The sequence below is a fragment of the Leptodactylus fuscus genome, chromosome 4 (assembly GCF_031893055.1).
Source record: "Leptodactylus fuscus isolate aLepFus1 chromosome 4, aLepFus1.hap2, whole genome shotgun sequence".
NCBI lineage: Eukaryota > Metazoa > Chordata > Amphibia > Anura > Leptodactylidae > Leptodactylus > Leptodactylus fuscus.
Window position 1 is genome coordinate 223,357,694 of NC_134268.1, and position 19,406 is coordinate 223,377,099.

General features: G+C 45.2%; 1 protein-coding gene across 3 annotated transcripts in view; it reads right to left on the reverse strand.

Annotated features, from left to right (window-relative positions):
- LOC142201040 (uncharacterized) overlaps nt 1-19,406 on the reverse strand; it is a 46,921-nt gene that overhangs the window by 5,402 nt on the left and 22,113 nt on the right. Inside the window, exons 8-33 of one of the 3 annotated variants that reach the window (XM_075271857.1) lie at nt 12,605-12,682; nt 12,402-12,521; nt 11,953-12,129; nt 11,784-11,861; nt 11,530-11,650; nt 11,351-11,449; nt 11,077-11,163; nt 10,823-10,972; nt 8,698-8,844; nt 8,507-8,611; nt 8,166-8,327; nt 7,952-8,074; nt 5,155-5,298; nt 4,836-4,970; nt 4,623-4,760; nt 4,410-4,541; nt 4,036-4,179; nt 3,654-3,779; nt 3,459-3,572; nt 3,049-3,207; nt 2,833-2,925; nt 2,593-2,748; nt 2,368-2,454; nt 2,136-2,291; nt 399-482; nt 144-299 (exon numbers count right to left, since the gene is read on the reverse strand). In XM_075271857.1, coding sequence (XP_075127958.1) covers nt 144-299; nt 399-482; nt 2,136-2,291; nt 2,368-2,454; nt 2,593-2,748; nt 2,833-2,925; nt 3,049-3,207; nt 3,459-3,572; nt 3,654-3,779; nt 4,036-4,179; nt 4,410-4,541; nt 4,623-4,760; nt 4,836-4,970; nt 5,155-5,298; nt 7,952-8,074; nt 8,166-8,327; nt 8,507-8,611; nt 8,698-8,844; nt 10,823-10,972; nt 11,077-11,163; nt 11,351-11,449; nt 11,530-11,650; nt 11,784-11,861; nt 11,953-12,129; nt 12,402-12,521; nt 12,605-12,682 — 3,271 coding nt within the window. Of the gene's footprint in view, nt 1-143; nt 300-398; nt 483-2,135; nt 2,292-2,367; nt 2,455-2,592; nt 2,749-2,832; nt 2,926-3,048; nt 3,208-3,458; nt 3,573-3,653; nt 3,780-4,035; nt 4,180-4,409; nt 4,542-4,622; nt 4,761-4,835; nt 4,971-5,154; nt 5,299-7,951; nt 8,075-8,165; nt 8,328-8,506; nt 8,615-8,697; nt 8,845-10,822; nt 10,973-11,076; nt 11,164-11,350; nt 11,450-11,529; nt 11,651-11,783; nt 11,862-11,952; nt 12,130-12,401; nt 12,522-12,604; nt 12,683-19,406 lie in introns of all 3 variants that reach the window. The other 2 variants (XM_075271856.1, XM_075271855.1) reach the window with 2 other exon arrangements.

The window sequence follows — 19,406 nt, forward strand, 5'->3', positions numbered from 1 at the left end:
CCTAATGCAGACTTCAGGGGGCGCTGCATGATAAATGTTCTCTATGTTGATCTTGGAATCCCTGTGGCCTAATCCAACCCTCAGGCCCTGCACCAAGTATAAGACAATGTGAATGGTATGTATGGAGAGCAGACACTTCTCACCTTGTGCTTGCACGTCGCTCCTCCGTTGAATGGAAACCTCCATGGCGACCTCGCTGACAGGCGTACTGACCGCCGAGAACGGGCTGACGCAGCTCATCTCCGAAAAGCCATTCACCACCTTCTGTAGGCCGCTGAGCGCCGAGTACGAGGAGTCTGCTGAGAGGAGCAAAATGAATGTGACACCTACAGGAAGATGCAGATCTCACGGGAGACGTCATAGGGGAGACCCATCATAAACAAGGCGCTCCCCCTTACCTGGTGCAGAAAGCCATTTACCAGTGTCACACAGGAGGTGACTGACCGGGGCTGGAGACGACGCCTGGAGATGGGGCGAGGGAGCTGTGGGGAAAGCAAGGCAAGAGAACACAGGAGATATATAGATATTACATATATACACTTGTGAGGAAGAAGTGGCAGAGCATAGCAGTACAGCATAGCAGCGACAGCCGGGGGCCCAGAGCCGCGACAGCCGGGGGCCCAGAGCCGCGACAGCCGGGGACTGAGGCCAAGAGGAGCAACAACCGGGGCTCAGAGCCGCGACAGCCGGGGGCCCAGAGCAGCGACAGCCGGGGGCCCAGAGCAGCGACAGCTGGGGACTGAGGCCAAGAGGAGCAACAACCGGGGCTCAGAGCCGCGACAGCCGGGGACTGAGGCCAAGAGGAGCAACAACCGGGGCTCAGAGCCGCGACAGCCGGGGGCCCAGAGCAGCGACAGCCGGGGGCCCAGAGCCGCGACAGCCGGGGACTGAGGCCAAGAGGAGCAACAACCGGGGCTCAGAGCCGCGACAGCCGGGGGCCCAGAGCAGCGACAGTCGGGGGCCCAGAGCCGCGACAGCCGGGGGCTCAGAGCCGCGACAGCCGGGGGCCCAGAGCAGCGACAGCCGGGGGCCCAGAGCAGCGACAGCCGGGGGCCCAGAGCAGCGACAGCCGGGGGCCCAGAGCAGCGACAGCCGGGGGCCCAGAGCAGCGACAGCCGGGGGCCCAGAGCAGCGACAGCCGGGGACTGGGGCCAAGAGGAGCGAGAGCCGGGGGCCCAGAGCAGCGACAGCCGGGGGGCCAGAGCAGCGACAGCCGGGGGGCCAGAGCAGCGACAGCCGGGGGGCCAGAGCAGCGACAGCCGGGGGGCCAGAGCAGCGACAGCCGGGGGGCCAGAGCAGCGACAGCCGGGGGCCCAGAGCAGCGACAGCCGGGGACTGAGGCCAAGAGGAGCAACAACCGGGGCTCAGAGCCGCGACAGCCGGGGGCCCAGAGCAGCGACAGCCGGGGGCCCAGAGCCGCGACAGCCGGGGACTGAGGCCAAGAGGAGCAACAACCGGGGCTCAGAGCCGCGACAGCCGGGGGCCCAGAGCAGCGACAGTCGGGGGCCCAGAGCCGCGACAGCCGGGGGCTCAGAGCCGCGACAGCCGGGGGCCCAGAGCAGCGACAGCCGGGGGCCCAGAGCAGCGACAGCCGGGGGCCCAGAGCAGCGACAGCCAGGGGCCCAGAGCAGCGACAGCCGGGGGCCCAGAGCAGCGACAGCCGGGGGCCCAGAGCAGCGACAGCCGGGGACTGGGGCCAAGAGGAGCGAGAGCCGGGGGCCCAGAGCAGCGACAGCCGGAGGCCCAGAGCAGCGACAGCCGGGGGGCCAGAGCAGCGACAGCCGGGGGGCCAGAGCAGCGACAGCCGGGGGGCCAGAGCAGCGACAGCCGGGGGCCCAGAGCAGCGACAGCCGGGGGCCCAGAGCAGCGACAGCCGGGGGGCCAGAGCAGTGACAGCCGGGGACTGGGGCCAAGAGGAGCGAGAGCCGGGGGCCCAGAGCAGCGACAGCCGGAGGCCCAGAGCCGCAACAGTCGGGGACTGGGGCCAAGAGGAGCAACAGCCGGGGCCCCAGAGCAGCGACAGCCGGGAATCAGGGCCCAGAGCAGCGACAGCCGGGAATCGGGGCCCAGAGCAGCGACAGCCGGGAGCTGGGGCCCAGAGCAGCGACGGCAGATCCTGAATATAAAGCTTTTACCTTCCTCCTCCTGACAGGTTTTCCTCCCAGGACAGTCTCGCAGGGCGCTGTTGGGGGTGCTGTTTCGGACGGCAGTTATGGGGCTCACACACTCCTGTTCTACAAAGCCATGGACCACCTTCTGCAGGCCACGAATTGCAGCAATTGCGGCTTCCCCTACAGGATACATCAGACATGAGGACAAGTGTGGCAATAACAGACACGACGTATTGAATAGGACGTAACTTCTCACCATTCTCAGCGGAGCAGGCGCTGGCCGCAACCCCGACTGCATCCCGGGGCGATCGTCTGGTGCTCTCATTCAGTCGGGAAGTGGAAGCTGTAAAGATCATTCAGGACGTTACACAACGGAGGCAGCGGCTGCACAACTACAACTGCAGGCACAACACCGCGTGTGCACCATGTCCCTGTACCAAAATCCAAGGACGGCACAGACACAGCAGCCATCTTTACTCACCACATGCAGCCTCTTTGGGTTTCTTCAGACCAGGTGCGTCCTGGACACTAGAGACAGGAGGAGCACCAACTGCAACGAGGGGACTGACCGATCCCAATTCTGCAAACTCGCTCACCACCCTCTGCAGCCCACCGATGGCGGAATATGAAGGGTCCACTGGGGATGAGAGACAGAAGCCATTAGCAGAGTGAGAATTTACCACCAGGACGGCACATTTGGGGACAGGACTTGCGGTGTTACCGTTCTCCGAGGACCAGCTGGTGTCATCGCTATACACAGAGTCCACAGAGGCAATGGTGCTGTCATTGAGCTCCGCCTGGAAACTGGAGTCATCTAAAGGAGGGAACGGAACATAAGCAAGAAAGAGGAGGCTGCACCACTGAGGAGCGATACTCGGGGCTGTCATGGAGGCTTCATGTGCCCCATTAACCCTTTCCTGCCATCCCTCCTTCTCACCGTTACAGGAGAGGTAATTGGCTCGGTCCATCCTCCTGGCCAGCGAGTGTCCTACAGCGATGCTATACATGGCCCTCGAGGGGTTACTGGACTCCACACATGGGATCTCCTCCATGAGTCTCATCAGACCAGTCAGGTGGACATTCGTGGCAGCAGCTCCTGCAAAACAGTCACGAGAGAGATCATTCCAGAATAGAATAAATTACTTTATTGGACAGCGCTAAAATATTGGGATTTCTGCAGAGTTCCCACAATTCATGTGTCTGGACCCAAAGCTTTTACATTCAGACTTGTGTGGAAACAGTCAACAAGCAGGTACAGCACTTTTATAATGGAGTCCTACTCTGGACAGCCTAAAGGTTATACTTGGCTTATTAACCCTTCACAATGATATTCTGGACTAAACTGACCTGACTTGACCTCCGGACTGTGCGGTGGCGCTATCCACTGTCTGGAGGTCTCCACTGGAGGACTGTCATCCTTCTCTTGTTTGACTTTGACGACTTTCATCTCGGTAAGGACTCCTGAAAGAGAAGCAGCAGGTAAGTGTCCTGACACCTGAGCAGCCGCACTCATGTCTGCGGGGATCTGCTGCTGACAGTCACCTTGTGTGCAGGTGCGGCCCGGGTCTGCCGTGGGTGTAACCTGTATGGAGGGGCTGGGCCGACAGCCCGGGATCTTCCTGACACAGTTCATGACGCTGATCAGATGGGAGCTCCCGATAGACTGATCTGTAGGATGAGAGGGGCGTGTGATAAACGGGGGGAGCAAAACCAAAGAGCAGGAACCGCTGCAGCCGCCAGGACGGACAACATACCGGGGCTACACGGCAGACTACGAGGGAAGGGGGGCATATGTGTAGCATCTAGAACCTGCTGCTGTGATCTAGAACCTTAGGCTTCTGGTGCTGCACCCAGAACATGGGGCAGTGCACACTTTTGCATGTTGCATATTAAGGGTACCAGGTGCCTCCAGTATTACACGTACCCTCAGTGGGGGCCCGGGGGAGCTCCTCTGGGGGTCTCCACAGATCACGGTGTCCAGGAGAACAGCTGCTGACAACACGAGAGGAGCTGGACATATCCAGGGCCGGCCTCTTAGCCCCAAATACACCAGGCCGGCCGGACAGATCTGAAATGTAGAGAGGATCGTGAAAACACAGCGCCCCCCCTGGACCGCAGGAACATCATTAATAAATGGTCACAGACACACCAAGGGTCCTCTGCCTGCACGGTGCTATTACAGCCTGTGTTACCAAGGGGTTAATAAGGCTTCCCCACAAGTCAGAGGCGTCTCATTGAAGGGTCCCAAAGCTGTGGCCCCTACACATACTCAATGCCCCACACAAAGCGCCATCTTACCGTCAGAGTGTGTCCTCTTCACTCCCAGTTCTGCCCTGCGGGGGTCCTCGCTGCTGTGGGTCACACCACGGGGGTGGAGCTTTTCCAGACACCTCCCAAGGGAAGAGAGTGGGGCGCTGCTCATGTGTGACCCTGGGGCAATAGCAGAGCGGAGTCATTAACCATAACCACCCCACAGCGGAGCCCGCCCCGTCCTCGCCCCTGTCCTCTCACCCTCTCTGCCGGCCCGGGGGTTCTGACTGTCTGGGGTCTTGGTCTCTGCGCCCCTTAGCTGGGCTGCTCCATTGGTGACGGCCACAGTGAATGGATTGGGCTGAGGCGCTGGGATCGGGTTTCCTCTGCCGGACACATCTGGAATAACAGGAAGCTTTTCAGCGCCACTTTCCAGCATACAGGGAAGATTTTGCAGCGCTGCAGTAAAGTTACCTGCACAGAGTCGGCTCATATCCGCGCCCCACCGTGGACTGGACAATGTGCCGAGGTAAGGACGGGGGCGGCCACCAGTAAAGTCCTTCAGGCAGTTCACCAGTCTGTGTAAGGGGGAGCTCCCCAGGGGGGGGTCTGTAACAACAAAACCCCAAAAAGTGGGTATGTGGTACAGACTGTTACCATGACATTAAAGGACGAAAAAAGCTCACCAGGCCCCACCCCCTTACTGAGGCCACCCCGAGAACCTGATCATAGGAGTGACCTGATGGAGCAGAGCTGCAGTATAAAGCATGGACGGGGATTACAGACTGACTACCTGCAGGAGATCTCAGGGGAGAAGCCGCCAATCTCCAGTGTTCCCTGTCTGCCTGCAGCGCTGTGGACGCCGACACTGGAGACTGGTAGATCCTCCGGCCATATAGCGGGGACTCCGCCAGGTCTCTGTCACTCCCAGAATCCTCTGCAAGAAGAGAAGGAGAAACAGTAAATATCAGTAATACATACATCACATGACTATATAGTAATGCATCACATGACCCAGAGCCGAACCCAACTGCAGCATTCATATCATATATATCAATGCTCAGCCATATCATACAATGGGACAGAGCGCCGCTCCGGAGTATAATACAGGATAAGTAATGTAATGTGTGTACACAGTGACTGTACCAGCAGAATAGTGAGCGCAGCTCTGGAGTATACTACAGGATAAGTAATGTAATGTATGTACACAGTGACTGTACCAGCAGAATAGTGAGCGCAGCTCTGGAGTATAATACAGGATAAGTAATGTAATGTATGTACACAGTGACTGCACCAGCAGAATAGTGAGCGCAGCTCTGGAGTATAATACAGGATAAGTAATGTAATGTATGTACACAGTGACTGTACCAGCAGAATAGTGAGCGCAGCTCTGGAGTATAATACAGGATAAGTAATGTAATGTATGTACACAGTGACTGTACCAGCAGAATAGTGAGCGCAGCTCTGGAGTATAATACAGGATAAGTAATGTAATGTATGTACACAGTGACTGTACCAGCAGAATAGTGAGCGCAGCTCTGGAGTATAATACAGGATAAGTAATGTAATGTATGTACACAGTGACTGCACCAGCAGAATAGTGAGCGCAGCTCTGGAGTATAATACAGGATAAGTAATGTAATGTATGTACACAGTGACTGTACCAGCAGAATAGTGAGCGCAGCTCTGGAGTATAATACAGGATAAGTAATGTAATGTATGTACACAGTGACTGTACCAGCAGAATAGTGAGCGCAGCTCTGGAGTATAATACAGGATAAGTAATGTAATGTATGTACACAGTGACTGCACCAGCAGAATAGTGAGCGCAGCTCTGGGGTATAATACAGGATAAGTAATGTATGTACACAGTGACTGTACCAGCAGAATAGTGAGCGCAGCTCTGGAGTATAATACAGGATAAGTAATGTAATGTATGTACACAGTGACTGCACCGGCAGAATAGTGAGCGCAGCTCTGGAGTATAATACAGGATAAGTAATGTAATGTATGTACACAGTGACTGTACCAGCAGAATAGTGAGCGCAGCTCTGGGGTATAATACAGGATAAGTAATGTAATGTATGTACACAGTGACTGCACCAGCAGAATAGTGAGCGCAGCTCTGGGGTATAATACAGGATAAGTAATGTAATGTATGTACACAGTGACTGCACCAGCAGAATAGTGAGCGCAGCTCTGGAGTATAATACAGGATAAGTAATGTAATGTATGTACACAGTGACTGCACCAGCAGAATAGTGAGCGCAGCTCTGGAGTATAATACAGGATAAGTAATGTAATGTATGTACACAGTGACTGTACCAGCAGAATAGTGAGCGCAGCTCTGGGGTATAATACAGGATAAGTAATGTAATGTATGTACAGAGTGACTGCACCAGCAGAATAGTGAGCGCAGCTCTGGAGTATAATACAGGATAAGTAATGTAATGTATGTACAGTGATTGTACCAGCAGAATAGTGAGCGCAGCTCTGGGGTATAATACAGGATAAGTAATGTAATGTATGTACACAGTGACTGCACCAGCAGAATAGTGAGCGCAGCTCTGGAGTATAATACAGGATAAGTAATGTAATGTATGTACACAGTGACTGCACCAGCAGAACAGTGAGCGCAGCTCTGGGGTATAATACAGGATAAGTAATGTAATGTATGTACACAGTGACTGCACCAGCAGAATAGTGAGCGCAGCTCTGGGGTATAATACAGGATAAGTAATGTAATGTATGTACACAGTGACTGCACCAGCAGAATAGTGAGCGCAGCTCTGGAGTATAATACAGGATAAGTAATGTAATGTATGTACACAGTGACTGTACCAGCAGAATAGTGAGCACAGCTCTGGAGTATAATACAGGATAAGTAATGTAATGTATGTACACAGTGACTGTACCAGCAGAATAGTGAGTGCAGCTCTGGAGTATAATACAGGATAAGTAATGTAATGTATGTACACAGTGACTGTACCAGCAGAATAGTGAGCGCAGCTCTGGAGTATAATACAGGATAAGTAATGTAATGTATGTACACAGTGACTGTACCAGCAGAATAGTGAGCGCAGCTCTGGAGTATAATACAGGATAAGTAATGTAATGTATGTACACAGTGACTGTACCAGCAGAATAGTGAGCGCAGCTCTGGAGTATAATACAGGATAAGTAATGTAATGTATGTACACAGTGACTGTACCAGCAGAATAGTGAGCGTAGCTCTGGAGTATAATACAGGATAAGTAATGTAATGTATGTACACAGTGACTGCACCAGCAGAATAGTGAGTACAGCTCTGGGGTATAATACACGATAAGTAATGTAATGTATGTACACAGTGACTGTACCAGCAGAATAGTGAGCGCAGCTCTGGAGTATAATACAGGATAAGTAATGTAATGTATGTACACAGTGACTGCACCAGCAGAATAGTGAGCGCAGCTCTGGAGTATAATACAGGATGTGACTCAGGATATAATTATATGGCGAGACATTAGGGGTACACTCCACCACTACACACACAGCTGTCCTCTAACATGACGCTTTGCACGGTGCACTATTACATATATATCACAGACCTTGTTTAATTTTGATTTTCAGATCCTCCAGACCAGTGCAGTTTGTTCCGTGATTTGGAGACATTGGGGAGACTCTGGGGTTCCTGGGCGAGGCTCCTGTTGAGCGACTCAGTGCAGCGCCACCTGTAGACAGCGGTCAGAATTATAAAATTACATCAGTGGATATTGGAACATGGTCTTCTCTGAAATGTCCCTATAAAAATGTCGCCCTTACCTCCAGAGCTGGGTCTCCGGGCATGGTCAGGGATCAGATGGTCCCGGGATCCTGGGCTGTACAGTGGATTCCTTGCATGGTGTGTAATGCCGAGCTTCACAGGAGGGACGTCTCTGAGATGTGCGGGGTGAAGGGCAGGACTGCAGGCTGCAGGAGATTCTTCTGTGACAGGATACAGCACAAGACTATGGCCCTGCATCTGACTGCTCATACATATATACGTGTATACAGATATATAGAGAGGAGCTGACACTTATACATATTCAGGGTGATTCTGTCCATCTAGCACAAGTGCAGGAAACTTTGCATCATGTTTTACATTAGTTTTTGCCCCCGGGTACCTTGCTTTATCTGCAGCCTGCCCTCAGTGCCGGTGCCCGGGTCACTCTTGATACAGGATGGTGATACGGGAGTGCTGTACCTGGAGGACTGACTCACAGCGACCTCTGCTGGAATACAAGGAATACTGCAATCAAGGCTCTGTGGCCCCCGGTCAGGACCTAGTAACATCCTTCATGACTGAGACACTTACTCTTTTCGGCTTTGGCCATGATTTTGACATTACACTGCTCCATACTCCGGTGCAGCCCCGGACTGGCTGGGATTTCTGGAGTCTCACTGGGCAGAGGAACATGAGCAGAGGCCGGGGAACAGGCCGGGGAACGCTCCTCTGTTTTAACTAGAAAATAAAACCCATGGGTTATCTCACTGCAAGCAGAACTCACAATGCAGGGCAGTCAGTCCCTCATCTAGACTCCCGGATAGTGGGCCCCGGACATCCAGGCTCCTGGGTAGTCAGTCCCCCAGGTAGTCCGTCCCCCATCCAGTCTCCTGGGTAGTCAGTCCCCCATCCAGTCTCCCGTGTAGTCAGTCCCCCATCCAGTCTCCCATGTAGTCAGTTACCCATCCAGTCTCCCATGTAGTCAGTCCCCCATCCAGTCTCCCATGTAGTCAGTCCCCCATCCAGTCTCCTGGGTAGTCAGTCCCCCATCCAGTCTCCCGTGTAGTCAGTCCCCCATCCAGTCTCCCGTGTAGTCAGTCCCCCATCCAGTCTCCCGTGTAGTCAGTCCCCCATCCAGTCTCCCATGTAGTCAGTTACCCATCCAGTCTCCCATGTAGTCAGTCCCCCATCCAGTCTCCTGGATAGTCCGTCCCCCATCCAGTCTCCCATGTAGTCAGTCCCCCATCCAGTCTCCCGTGTAGTCAGTTACCCATCCAGTCTCCCATGTAGTCAGTCCCCCATCCAGTCTCCCGTGTAGTCAGTTACCCATCCAGTCTCCCATGTAGTCAGTCCCCCATCCAGTCTCCCATGTAGTCAGTCCCCCATCCAGTCTCCCATGTAGTCAGTTACCCATCCAGTCTCCCATGTAGTCAGTCCCCCATCCAGTCTCCTGGATAGTCAGTCCCCCATCCAGTCTCCCATGTAGTCAGTCCCCCATCCAGTCTCCCGTGTAGTCAGTCCCCCATCCAGTCTCCCGTGTAGTCAGTCCCCCATCCAGTCTCCCATGTAGTCAGTCCCCCATCCAGTCTCCTGGGTAGTCAGTCCCCCATGTAATCAGTCCCCCATCCAGTCCCCCATGTAATCAGTCCCCCATCCAGTCTCCCATGTAGTCAGTCCCCCATCCAGTCTCCCGTGTAGTCAGTTACCCATCCAGTCTCCCATGTAGTCAGTCCCCCATCCAGTCTCCCATGTAGTCAGTCCCCCATCCAGTCTCCCATGTAGTCAGTTACCCATCCAGTCCCCCATATAGTCAGTCCCCCATCCAGTCTCCTGGATAGTCAGTCCCCCATCCAGTCTCCCATGTAGTCAGTCCCCCATCCAGTCTCCCATGTAGTCAGTCCCCCATCCAGTCTCCCGTGTAGTCAGTTACCCATCCAGTCTCCCATGTAGTCAGTCCCCCATCCAGTCTCCCATGTAGTCAGTCCCCCATCCAGTCTCCCATGTAGTCAGTTACCCATCCAGTCCCCCATATAGTCAGTCCCCCATCCAGTCTCCTGGATAGTCAGTCCCCCATCCAGTCTCCCATGTAGTCAGTCCCCCATCCAGTCTCCCATGTAGTCAGTCCCCCATCCAGTCTCCCATGTAGTCAGTCCCCCATCCAGTCTCCTGGATAGTCAGTCCCCCATCCAGTCTCCCGGATAGTCAGTCCCCCATCCAGTCTCCCATGTAGTCAGTCCCCCATCCAGTCTCCCGTGTAGTCAGTCCCCCATCCAGTCTCCTGGATAGTCAGTCCCCCATCCAGTCTCCTGGGTAGTCAGTCCCCCATCCAGTCTCCCATGTAGTCAGTCCCCCATCCAGTCTCCCGGGTAGTCAGTCCCCCATCCAGTCTCCCATGTAGTCAGTTACCCATCCAGTCTCCCATGTAGTCAGTCCCCCATCCAGTCTCCCGGGTAGTCAGTCCCCCATCCAGTCTCCTGGGTAGTCAGTCCCCCATCCAGTCTCCCGGGTAGTCAGTCCCCCATCCAGTCTCCTGGGTAGTCAGTCCCCCATCCAGTCTCCCGGGTAGTCAGTCCCCCATCCAGTCTCCCGGGTAGTCAGTCCCCCATCCAGTCTCCTGGATAGTCAGTCCCCCATCCAGTCCCCCGGGTAGTCAGTCCCCCATCCAGTCCCCCGGGTAGTCAGTCCCCCATCCAGTCCCCCGGGTAGGCCCCCTCACCTTCCAGGAACGCCCTGCTGCTCCCATGCTCCTCTGTGCTGCAGGCAGGAGAACTGCTGCCATCTGTGACTGAGCTGCCCAAAAGGAAACCTGGGATCTCATTCACGAGTCGCATCAAGGCCCCGAGGTGACTACTACTCTCAGCAGATTCTGACAACGGGAAACAACAACTTAGCGCTCTGACAATGATATAAATAGACACATAAGTAGCAGACAAGATCATATCAGCAGTAGAAAGGCTGAGGAGATCTCACCGCGCCCGGATCGGGGTGACGTATCGCTATCCTTAACCAATATGCGGACTCCCTCCATCTCTGGGTCTAGGAAACCGAGATCCTCCTCTGAAATCACAAAACAGGTTTCAGTTCAGACCAGCAGTCAGAAAATCTCAAAAGTAAAGCCTAAGAAGTGAGCAATTAAGCTGGAGACCGGCTCCACCCTGCACTGACACACTGTGACATCCTGCAGCTCAGCAATATAAGCTCCGCTCGCTTGTTGTGTACGGTCAGTCAGTGACACAGCTCTCACCCTGGTGCTGGATCCTTCTGCCGGGGCCGTCGCTGACCCACAGATTCTCCTCCTCATTCTCTATCCTTACAAGCAGCGCCGGCTTCTCCTGCAGGAGACCTGAGGATGGAGAAGAAATCTATAAGGACGTGCGCCCTCTAGTGGCCTGTGCTGGACACGGCGCTGCTACGCTGACTTACCCAGAGTAGTCAGAGACAGGTAGTTGTCAGACATGACCGCCTTGTACAGGCCCTTCTCGCTGTCCCCCAGCAGTTCCCATTCTGCCTGACAGAAATATACAGCAATGTCTTCAAATGTCACCTGAGGGGCAGAGAAGGAGCGTCAGAATCCGTGAGGTATAACCCCGATCAGTACTGCGGATGATGAGAGTAGTCAGCCATTACCCCACATACCAGAGGTCACACTAGGAGGGGGAGGGGGAGCTGAGCAGTACCTTATTCTCCAGGCTGTGGCCAGTGGCCGGAGGCTGCGCTACACGGGTCACAGGAGGCCTCCGGCTACTCTCTTCTACCTGTGTCAGAATAAGGTGTCACTAAAGGGTTAATCCTGAGACACGACTGTACGCACAGCGCTATCATCCACTAACTCATACACCGCATCACCTGGAATAACGTGGTATGGGCGGTCAGTGCAGGCGGGCAGCTGTAGCTCTGCGGGGGTCTGGGTGGGCCCCTTGGAAGGCTCTGCGGGGGTCTTTGAGGGCCACTTGGATGGCTCTGTGGACTCTTTGGTTTGTCTTGATCTCTCTGTGGAGATCGCTGGAGAAATTCACCGCAGGTCTGGAAGAAAGAGAACATGTGAGCGACGGACTCCGAGAGACAAGACGGGATTGGGCAATAAATGGTCACAACACACTGGAGGAGGCCGAGCCTGACATTAGGGGAGACAATTATATATATATATATATATATATATATATATATATATATTATATCTTCTCCGACTGTTATACCAGTCCGGGGTCTCCGATAACATTACAGGTGCGGTGTCAGAGCCGGCGTCCTCCTCTCTACAGCAGGATCAGGAATCGGAGATCTACGGGCGCACCTACCTGTGTTTCTTGGTGCTGTCGGGATGTGACTAATGGAGGAGATAAGTCACATGACGTGCAGGGTGCGGGGACCTCCGGGGTCACAGACGAGCTCTCCTCCCCCACAAAATTAAGTACAATCTAAAAGGAGAAGATATTACAGCAATTACCACTAAGGGTTAATATATCACCTATATAAAGAGAGAAGACACTGCGGTACTTACCTGCTGGACTCTGCGCCGGACGGAGGAGACACAGGGAGGTGGCGGCACATTATACTGCTCCAAGAGGTCACCGACATACTAACAGTACAGAGACAGAGAGAGTTATATACAGAGAGAACTAAGATGGGGCACATATATACACCCTGTACATATACCGTACACTCAGACACACTGCTGATTTATAGAAGAACATAGGAGTAGTATTATAGTAGTTATATTCTTGTACATAGTAGTATTATAGTAGTTATATTCTTGTACATAGGAGCAGTATTATAATAGTTATATTCTTGTACATAGGAGCAGTATTATAATAGTTATATTCTTGTACATAGGAGCAGTATTATAGTAGTTATATTCTTGTACATAGGAGGCAGTATTATAGTAGTTATATTCTTGTACATAGGAGGCAGTATTATAGTAGTTATATTCTTGTATATAGGAGTAGTATTATAGTAGTTATATTCTTGTACATAGGAGCAGTATTATAGTAGATATATTCTTGTACATAGGAGTAGTATTATAGTAGTTATATTCTTGTACATAGGAGGTAGTATTATAGTAGTTATATTCTTGTACATAGGAGCAGTATTATAGTAGATATATTCTTGTACATAGGAGGTAGTATTATAGTAGTTATATTCTTGTACATAGGAGCAGTATTATAGTAGTTATATTCTTGTACATAGGAGTAGTATTATAGTAGTTATATTCTTGTACATAGGGGCAGTATTATAGTAGTTATATTCTTGTACATAAGAGGTAGTATTATAGTAGTTATATTCTTGTACATAGGAGTAGTATTATAGTAGTTATATTCTTGTACATAGGAGTAGTATTATAGTAGTTATATTCTTGTACATAGGAGTAGTATTATAGTAGTTATATTCTTGTACATAGGAGTAGTATTATAGTAGTTATATTCTTGTACATAGGAGTAGTATTATAGTAGTTATATTCTTGTACATAGGAGTAGTATTATAGTAGTTATATTCTTGTACATAGGAACAGTATTATAGTAGTTATATTCTTGTACATAGGAGTAGTATTATAGTAGTTATATACTTGTACATAAGAGCAGTATTATAGTAGTTATATTCTTGTACATAGTAGGTAGTATTATAGTAGTTATATTCTTGTACATAGGAGAAGTATTATAGTAGTTATATTCTTGCACATAGGAGGTAGTATTATAGTAGTTATATTCTTGTACATAGGAGCAGTATTATAGTAGTTATATTCTTGTACATAGGAGTAGTATTATAGTAGTTATATTCTTGTACATAGGGGGCAGTATTATAGTAGTTATATTCTTGTACATAGGAGGCAGTATTATAGTAGTTATATTCTTGTACATAGGGGGCAGTATTATAGTAGTTATATTCTTGTATATAGGAGGCAGTATTATAGTAGTTATATTCTTGTATATAGGAGGCAGTATTATAGTAGTTATATTCTTGTATATAGGAGGAAGTATTATAGTAGTTATATTCTTGTACATAGGAGTAGTATTATAGTAGTTATATTCTTATACATAGGGGGCAGTATTATAGTAGTTATAATCTTGTACATAGGAGGCAGTATTATAGTAGTTATATTCTTGTACATAGGGGGCAGTATTATAGTAGTTATATTCTTGTATATAGGAGGCAGTATTATAGTAGTTATATTCTTGTACATAGGAGTAGTATTATAGTAGTTATATTCTTGTACATAAGAGCAGTATTATAGTAGTTATATTCTTGTACATAGGAGGTAGTATTATAGTAGTTATATTCTTGTACATAGGAGTAGTATTATAGTAGTTATATTCTTGTACATAGGGGCAGTATTATAGTAGTTATATTCTTGCACATATGAGCAGTATTATAGTAGTTATATTCTTGTACATAGGAGCAGTATTATAGTAGTTATATTCTTGTACATAGGAACAGTATTATAGTAGTTATATTCTTGTACATAGGAACAGTATTATAGTAGTTATATTCTTGTACATAAGAGCAGTATTATAGTAGTTATATTCTTGTACATAGGAGGTAGTATTATAGTAGTTATATTCTTGTACATAGGAGCAGTATTATAGTAGTTATATTCTTGTACATAGGAGCAGTATTATAGTAGTTATATTCTTGTACATAGGAGGTAGTATTATAGTAGTTATATTCTTGTACATAGGAGCAGTATTATAGTAGTTATATTCTTGCACATAGGAGGTAGTATTATAGTAGTTATATTCTTGTACATAGGAGCAGTATTATAGTAGTTATATTCTTGTACATAGGAGCAGTATTATAGTAGTTATATTCTTGTACATAGGAGGTAGTATTATAGTAGTTATATTCTTGTACATAGGAGTAGTATTATAGTAGTTATATTCTTGTACATAGGGGCAGTATTATAGTAGTTATATTCTTGTACATAGGAGGTAGTATTATAGTAGTTATATTCTTGTACATAGGAGTAGTATTATAGTAGTTATATTCTTGCACATAGGAGTAGTATTATAGTAGTTATATTCTTGCACATATGAGCAGTATTATAGTAGTTATATTCTTGTACATAGGAGCAGTATTATAGTAGTTATATTCTTGTACATAGGAGCAGTATTATAGTAGTTATATTCTTGTACATAGGAACAGTATTATAGTAGTTATATTCTTGTACATAAGAGAAGTATTATAGTAGTTATATTCTTGTACATAGTAGGTAGTATTATAGTAGTTATATTCTTGTACATAGGAGCAGTATTATAGTAGTTATATTCTTGCACATAGGAGGTAGTATTATAGTAGTTATATTCTTGTACATAGGAGCAGTATTATAGTAGTTATATTCTTGTACATAGGAGTAGTATTATAGTAGTTATATTCTTGTACATAGGGGGCAGTATTATAGTAGTTATATTCTTGTACATAGGGGGCAGTATTATAGTAGTTATATTCTTGTACATAGGAGGCAGTATTATAGTAGTTATATTCTTGTACATAGGGGGCAGTATTATAGTAGTTATATTCTTGTATATAGGAGGCAGTATTATAGTAGTTATATTCTTGTATATAGGAGGCAGTATTATAGTAGTTATATTCTTGTATATAGGAGGAAGTATTATAGTAGTTATATTCTTGTACATAGGAGGCAGTATTATAGTAGTTATATTCTTGTACATAGGAGTAGTATTATAGTAGTTATATTCTTGTACATAGGGGGCAGTATTATAGTAGTTATATTCTTGTACATAGGAGGCAGTATTATAGTAGTTATATTCTTGTACATAGGGGGCAGTATTATAGTAGTTATATTCTTGTATATAGGAGGCAGTATTATAGTAGTTATATTCTTGTACATAGGAGTAGTATTATAGTAGTTATATTCTTGTACATAAGAGCAGTATTATAGTAGTTATATTCTTGTACATAGGAGGTAGTATTATAGTAGTTATATTCTTGTACATAGGAGTAGTATTATAGTAGTTATATTCTTGCACATATGAGCAGTATTATAGTAGTTATATTCTTGTACATAGGAGGTAGTATTATAGTAGTTATATTCTTGTACATAGGAGTAGTATTATAGTAGTTATATTCTTGTACATAAGAGCAGTATTATAGTAGTTATATTCTTGTACATAGGAGGTAGTATTATAGTAGTTATATTCTTGTACATAGGAGTAGTATTATAGTAGTTATATTCTTGTACATAGGGGCAGTATTATAGTAGTTATATTCTTGCACATATGAGCAGTATTATAGTAGTTATATTCTTGTACATAGGAACAGTATTATAGTAGTTATATTCTTGTACATAGGAACAGTATTATAGTAGTTATATTCTTGTACATAAGAGCAGTATTATAGTAGTTATATTCTTGTACATAGGAGGTAGTATTATAGTAGTTATATTCTTGTACATAGGAGCAGTATTATAGTAGTTATATTCTTGCACATAGGAGGTAGTATTATAGTAGTTATATTCTTGTACATAGGAGCAGTATTATAGTAGTTATATTCTTGTACATAGGAGCAGTATTATAGTAGTTATATTCTTGTACATAGGAGCAGTATTATAGTAGTTATATTCTTGTACATAGGAACAGTATTATAGTAGTTATATTCTTGTACATAAGAGCAGTATTATAGTAGTTATATTCTTGTACATAGGAGGTAGTATTATAGTAGTTATATTCTTGTACATAGGAGTAGTATTATAGTAGTTATATTCTTGTACATAGGGGCAGTATTATAGTAGTTATATTCTTGTACATAGGAGGTAGTATTATAGTAGTTATATTCTTGCACATATGAGCAGTATTATAGTAGTTATAATCTTGTACATAGGAGCAGTATTATAGTAGTTATATTCTTGTACATAGGAACAGTATTATAGTAGTTATATTCTTATACATAAGAGCAGTATTATAGTAGTTATATTCTTGTACATAGGAGGTAGTATTATAGTAGTTATATTCTTGTACATAGCAGCAGTATTATAGTAGTTATATTCTTGTACATAAGAGCAGTATTATAGTAGTTATATTCTTGTACATAAGAGTAGTATTATAGTAGTTATATTCTTGTACATAGGAGGTAGTATTATAGTAGTTATATTCTTGTACATAGGAGTAGTATTATAGTAGTTATATTCTTGTACATAGGAGTAGTATTATAGTAGTTATATTCTTGTACATAGGAGCAGTATTATAGTAGTTATATTCTTGTACATAAGAGTAGTATTATAGTAGTTATATTCTTGTACATAGGAGTAGTATTATAGAAGTTATATTCTTGTACATAGGAGTAGTATTATAGTAGTTATATTCTTGTACATAAGAGCAGTATTATAGTAGTTATATTCTTGTACATAGGAGGTAGTATTATAGTAGTTATATTCTTGTACATAGGAGTAGTATTATAGTAGTTATATTCTTGTACATAGGGGCAGTATTATAGTAGTTATATTCTTGCACATATGAGCAGTATTATAGTAGTTATATTCTTGTACATAGGAGCAGTATTATAGTAGTTATATTCTTGTACATAGGAACAGTATTATAGTAGTTATATTCTTGTACATAGGAACAGTATTATAGTAGTTATATTCTTGTACATAAGAGCAGTATTATAGTAGTTATATTCTTGTACATAGGAGGTAGTATTATAGTAGTTATATTCTTGTACATAGGAGCAGTATTATAGTAGTTATATTCTTGCACATAGGAGGTAGTATTATAGTAGTTATATTCTTGTACATAGGAGCAGTATTATAGTAGTTATATTCTTGTACATAGGAGCAGTATTATAGTAGTTATATTCTTGTACATAGGAGGTAGTATTATAGTAGTTATATTCTTGTACATAGGAGTAGTATTATAGTAGTTATATTCTTGTACATAGGGGCAGTATTATAGTAGTTATATTCTTGTACATAGGAGTAGTATTATAGTAGTTATATTCTTGTACATAGGGGCAGTATTATAGTAGTTATATTCTTGTACATAAGAGGTAGTATTATAGTAGTTATATTCTTGTACATAGGAGTAGTATTATAGTAGTTATATTCTTGTACATAGTAGTATTATAGTAGTTATATTCTTGCACATATGAGCAGTATTATAGTAGTTATATTCTTGTACATAGGAGCAGTATTATAGTAGTTATATTCTTGTACATAGAAGCAGTATTATAGTAGTTATATTCTTGTACATAGGAACAGTATTATAGTAGTTATATTCTTGTACATAAGAGAAGTATTATAGTAGTTATATTCTTGTACATAGTAGGTAGTATTATAGTAGTTATATTCTTGTACATAGGAGCAGTATTATAGTAGTTATATTCTTGCACATAGGAGGTAGTATTACAGTAGTTATATTCTTGTACATAGGAGCAGTATTATAGTAGTTATATTCTTGTACATAGGAGTAGTATTATAGTAGTTATATTCTTGTACATAGGGGGCAGTATTATAGTAGTTATATTCTTGTACATAGGGGGCAGTATTATAGTAGTTATATTCTTGTACATAGGAGGCAGTATTATAGTAGTTATATTCTTGTACATAGGGGGCAGTATTATAGTAGTTATATTCTTGTATATAGGAGGCAGTATTATAGTAGTTATATTCTTGTATATAGGAGGCAGTATTATAGTAGTTATATTCTTGTATATAGGAGGAAGTATTATAGTAGTTATATTCTTGTACATAGGAGGCAGTATTATAGTAGTTATATTCTTGTACATAGGAGTAGTATTATAGTAGTTATATTCTTGTACATAGGGGGCAGTATTATAGTAGTTATATTCTTGTACATAGGAGGCAGTATTATAGTAGTTATATTCTTGTACATAGGGGGCAGTATTATAGTAGTTATATTCTTGTATATAGGAGGCAGTATTATAGTAGTTATATTCTTGTACATAGGAGTAGTATTATAGTAGTTATATTCTTGTACATAAGAGCAGTATTATAGTAGTTATATTCTTGTACATAGGAGGTAGTATTATAGTAGTTATATTCTTGTACATAGGAGTAGTATTATAGTAGTTATATTCTTGTACATAGGGGCAGTATTATAGTAGTTATATTCTTGCATATATGAGCAGTATTATAGTAGTTATATTCTTGTACATAGGAGCAGTATTATAGTAGTTATATTCTTGTACATAGGAACAGTATTATAGTAGTTATATTCTTGTACATAGGAACAGTATTATAGTAGTTATATTCTTGTACATAAGAGCAGTATTATAGTAGTTATATTCTTGTACATAGGAGGTAGTATTATAGTAGTTATATTCTTGTACATAGG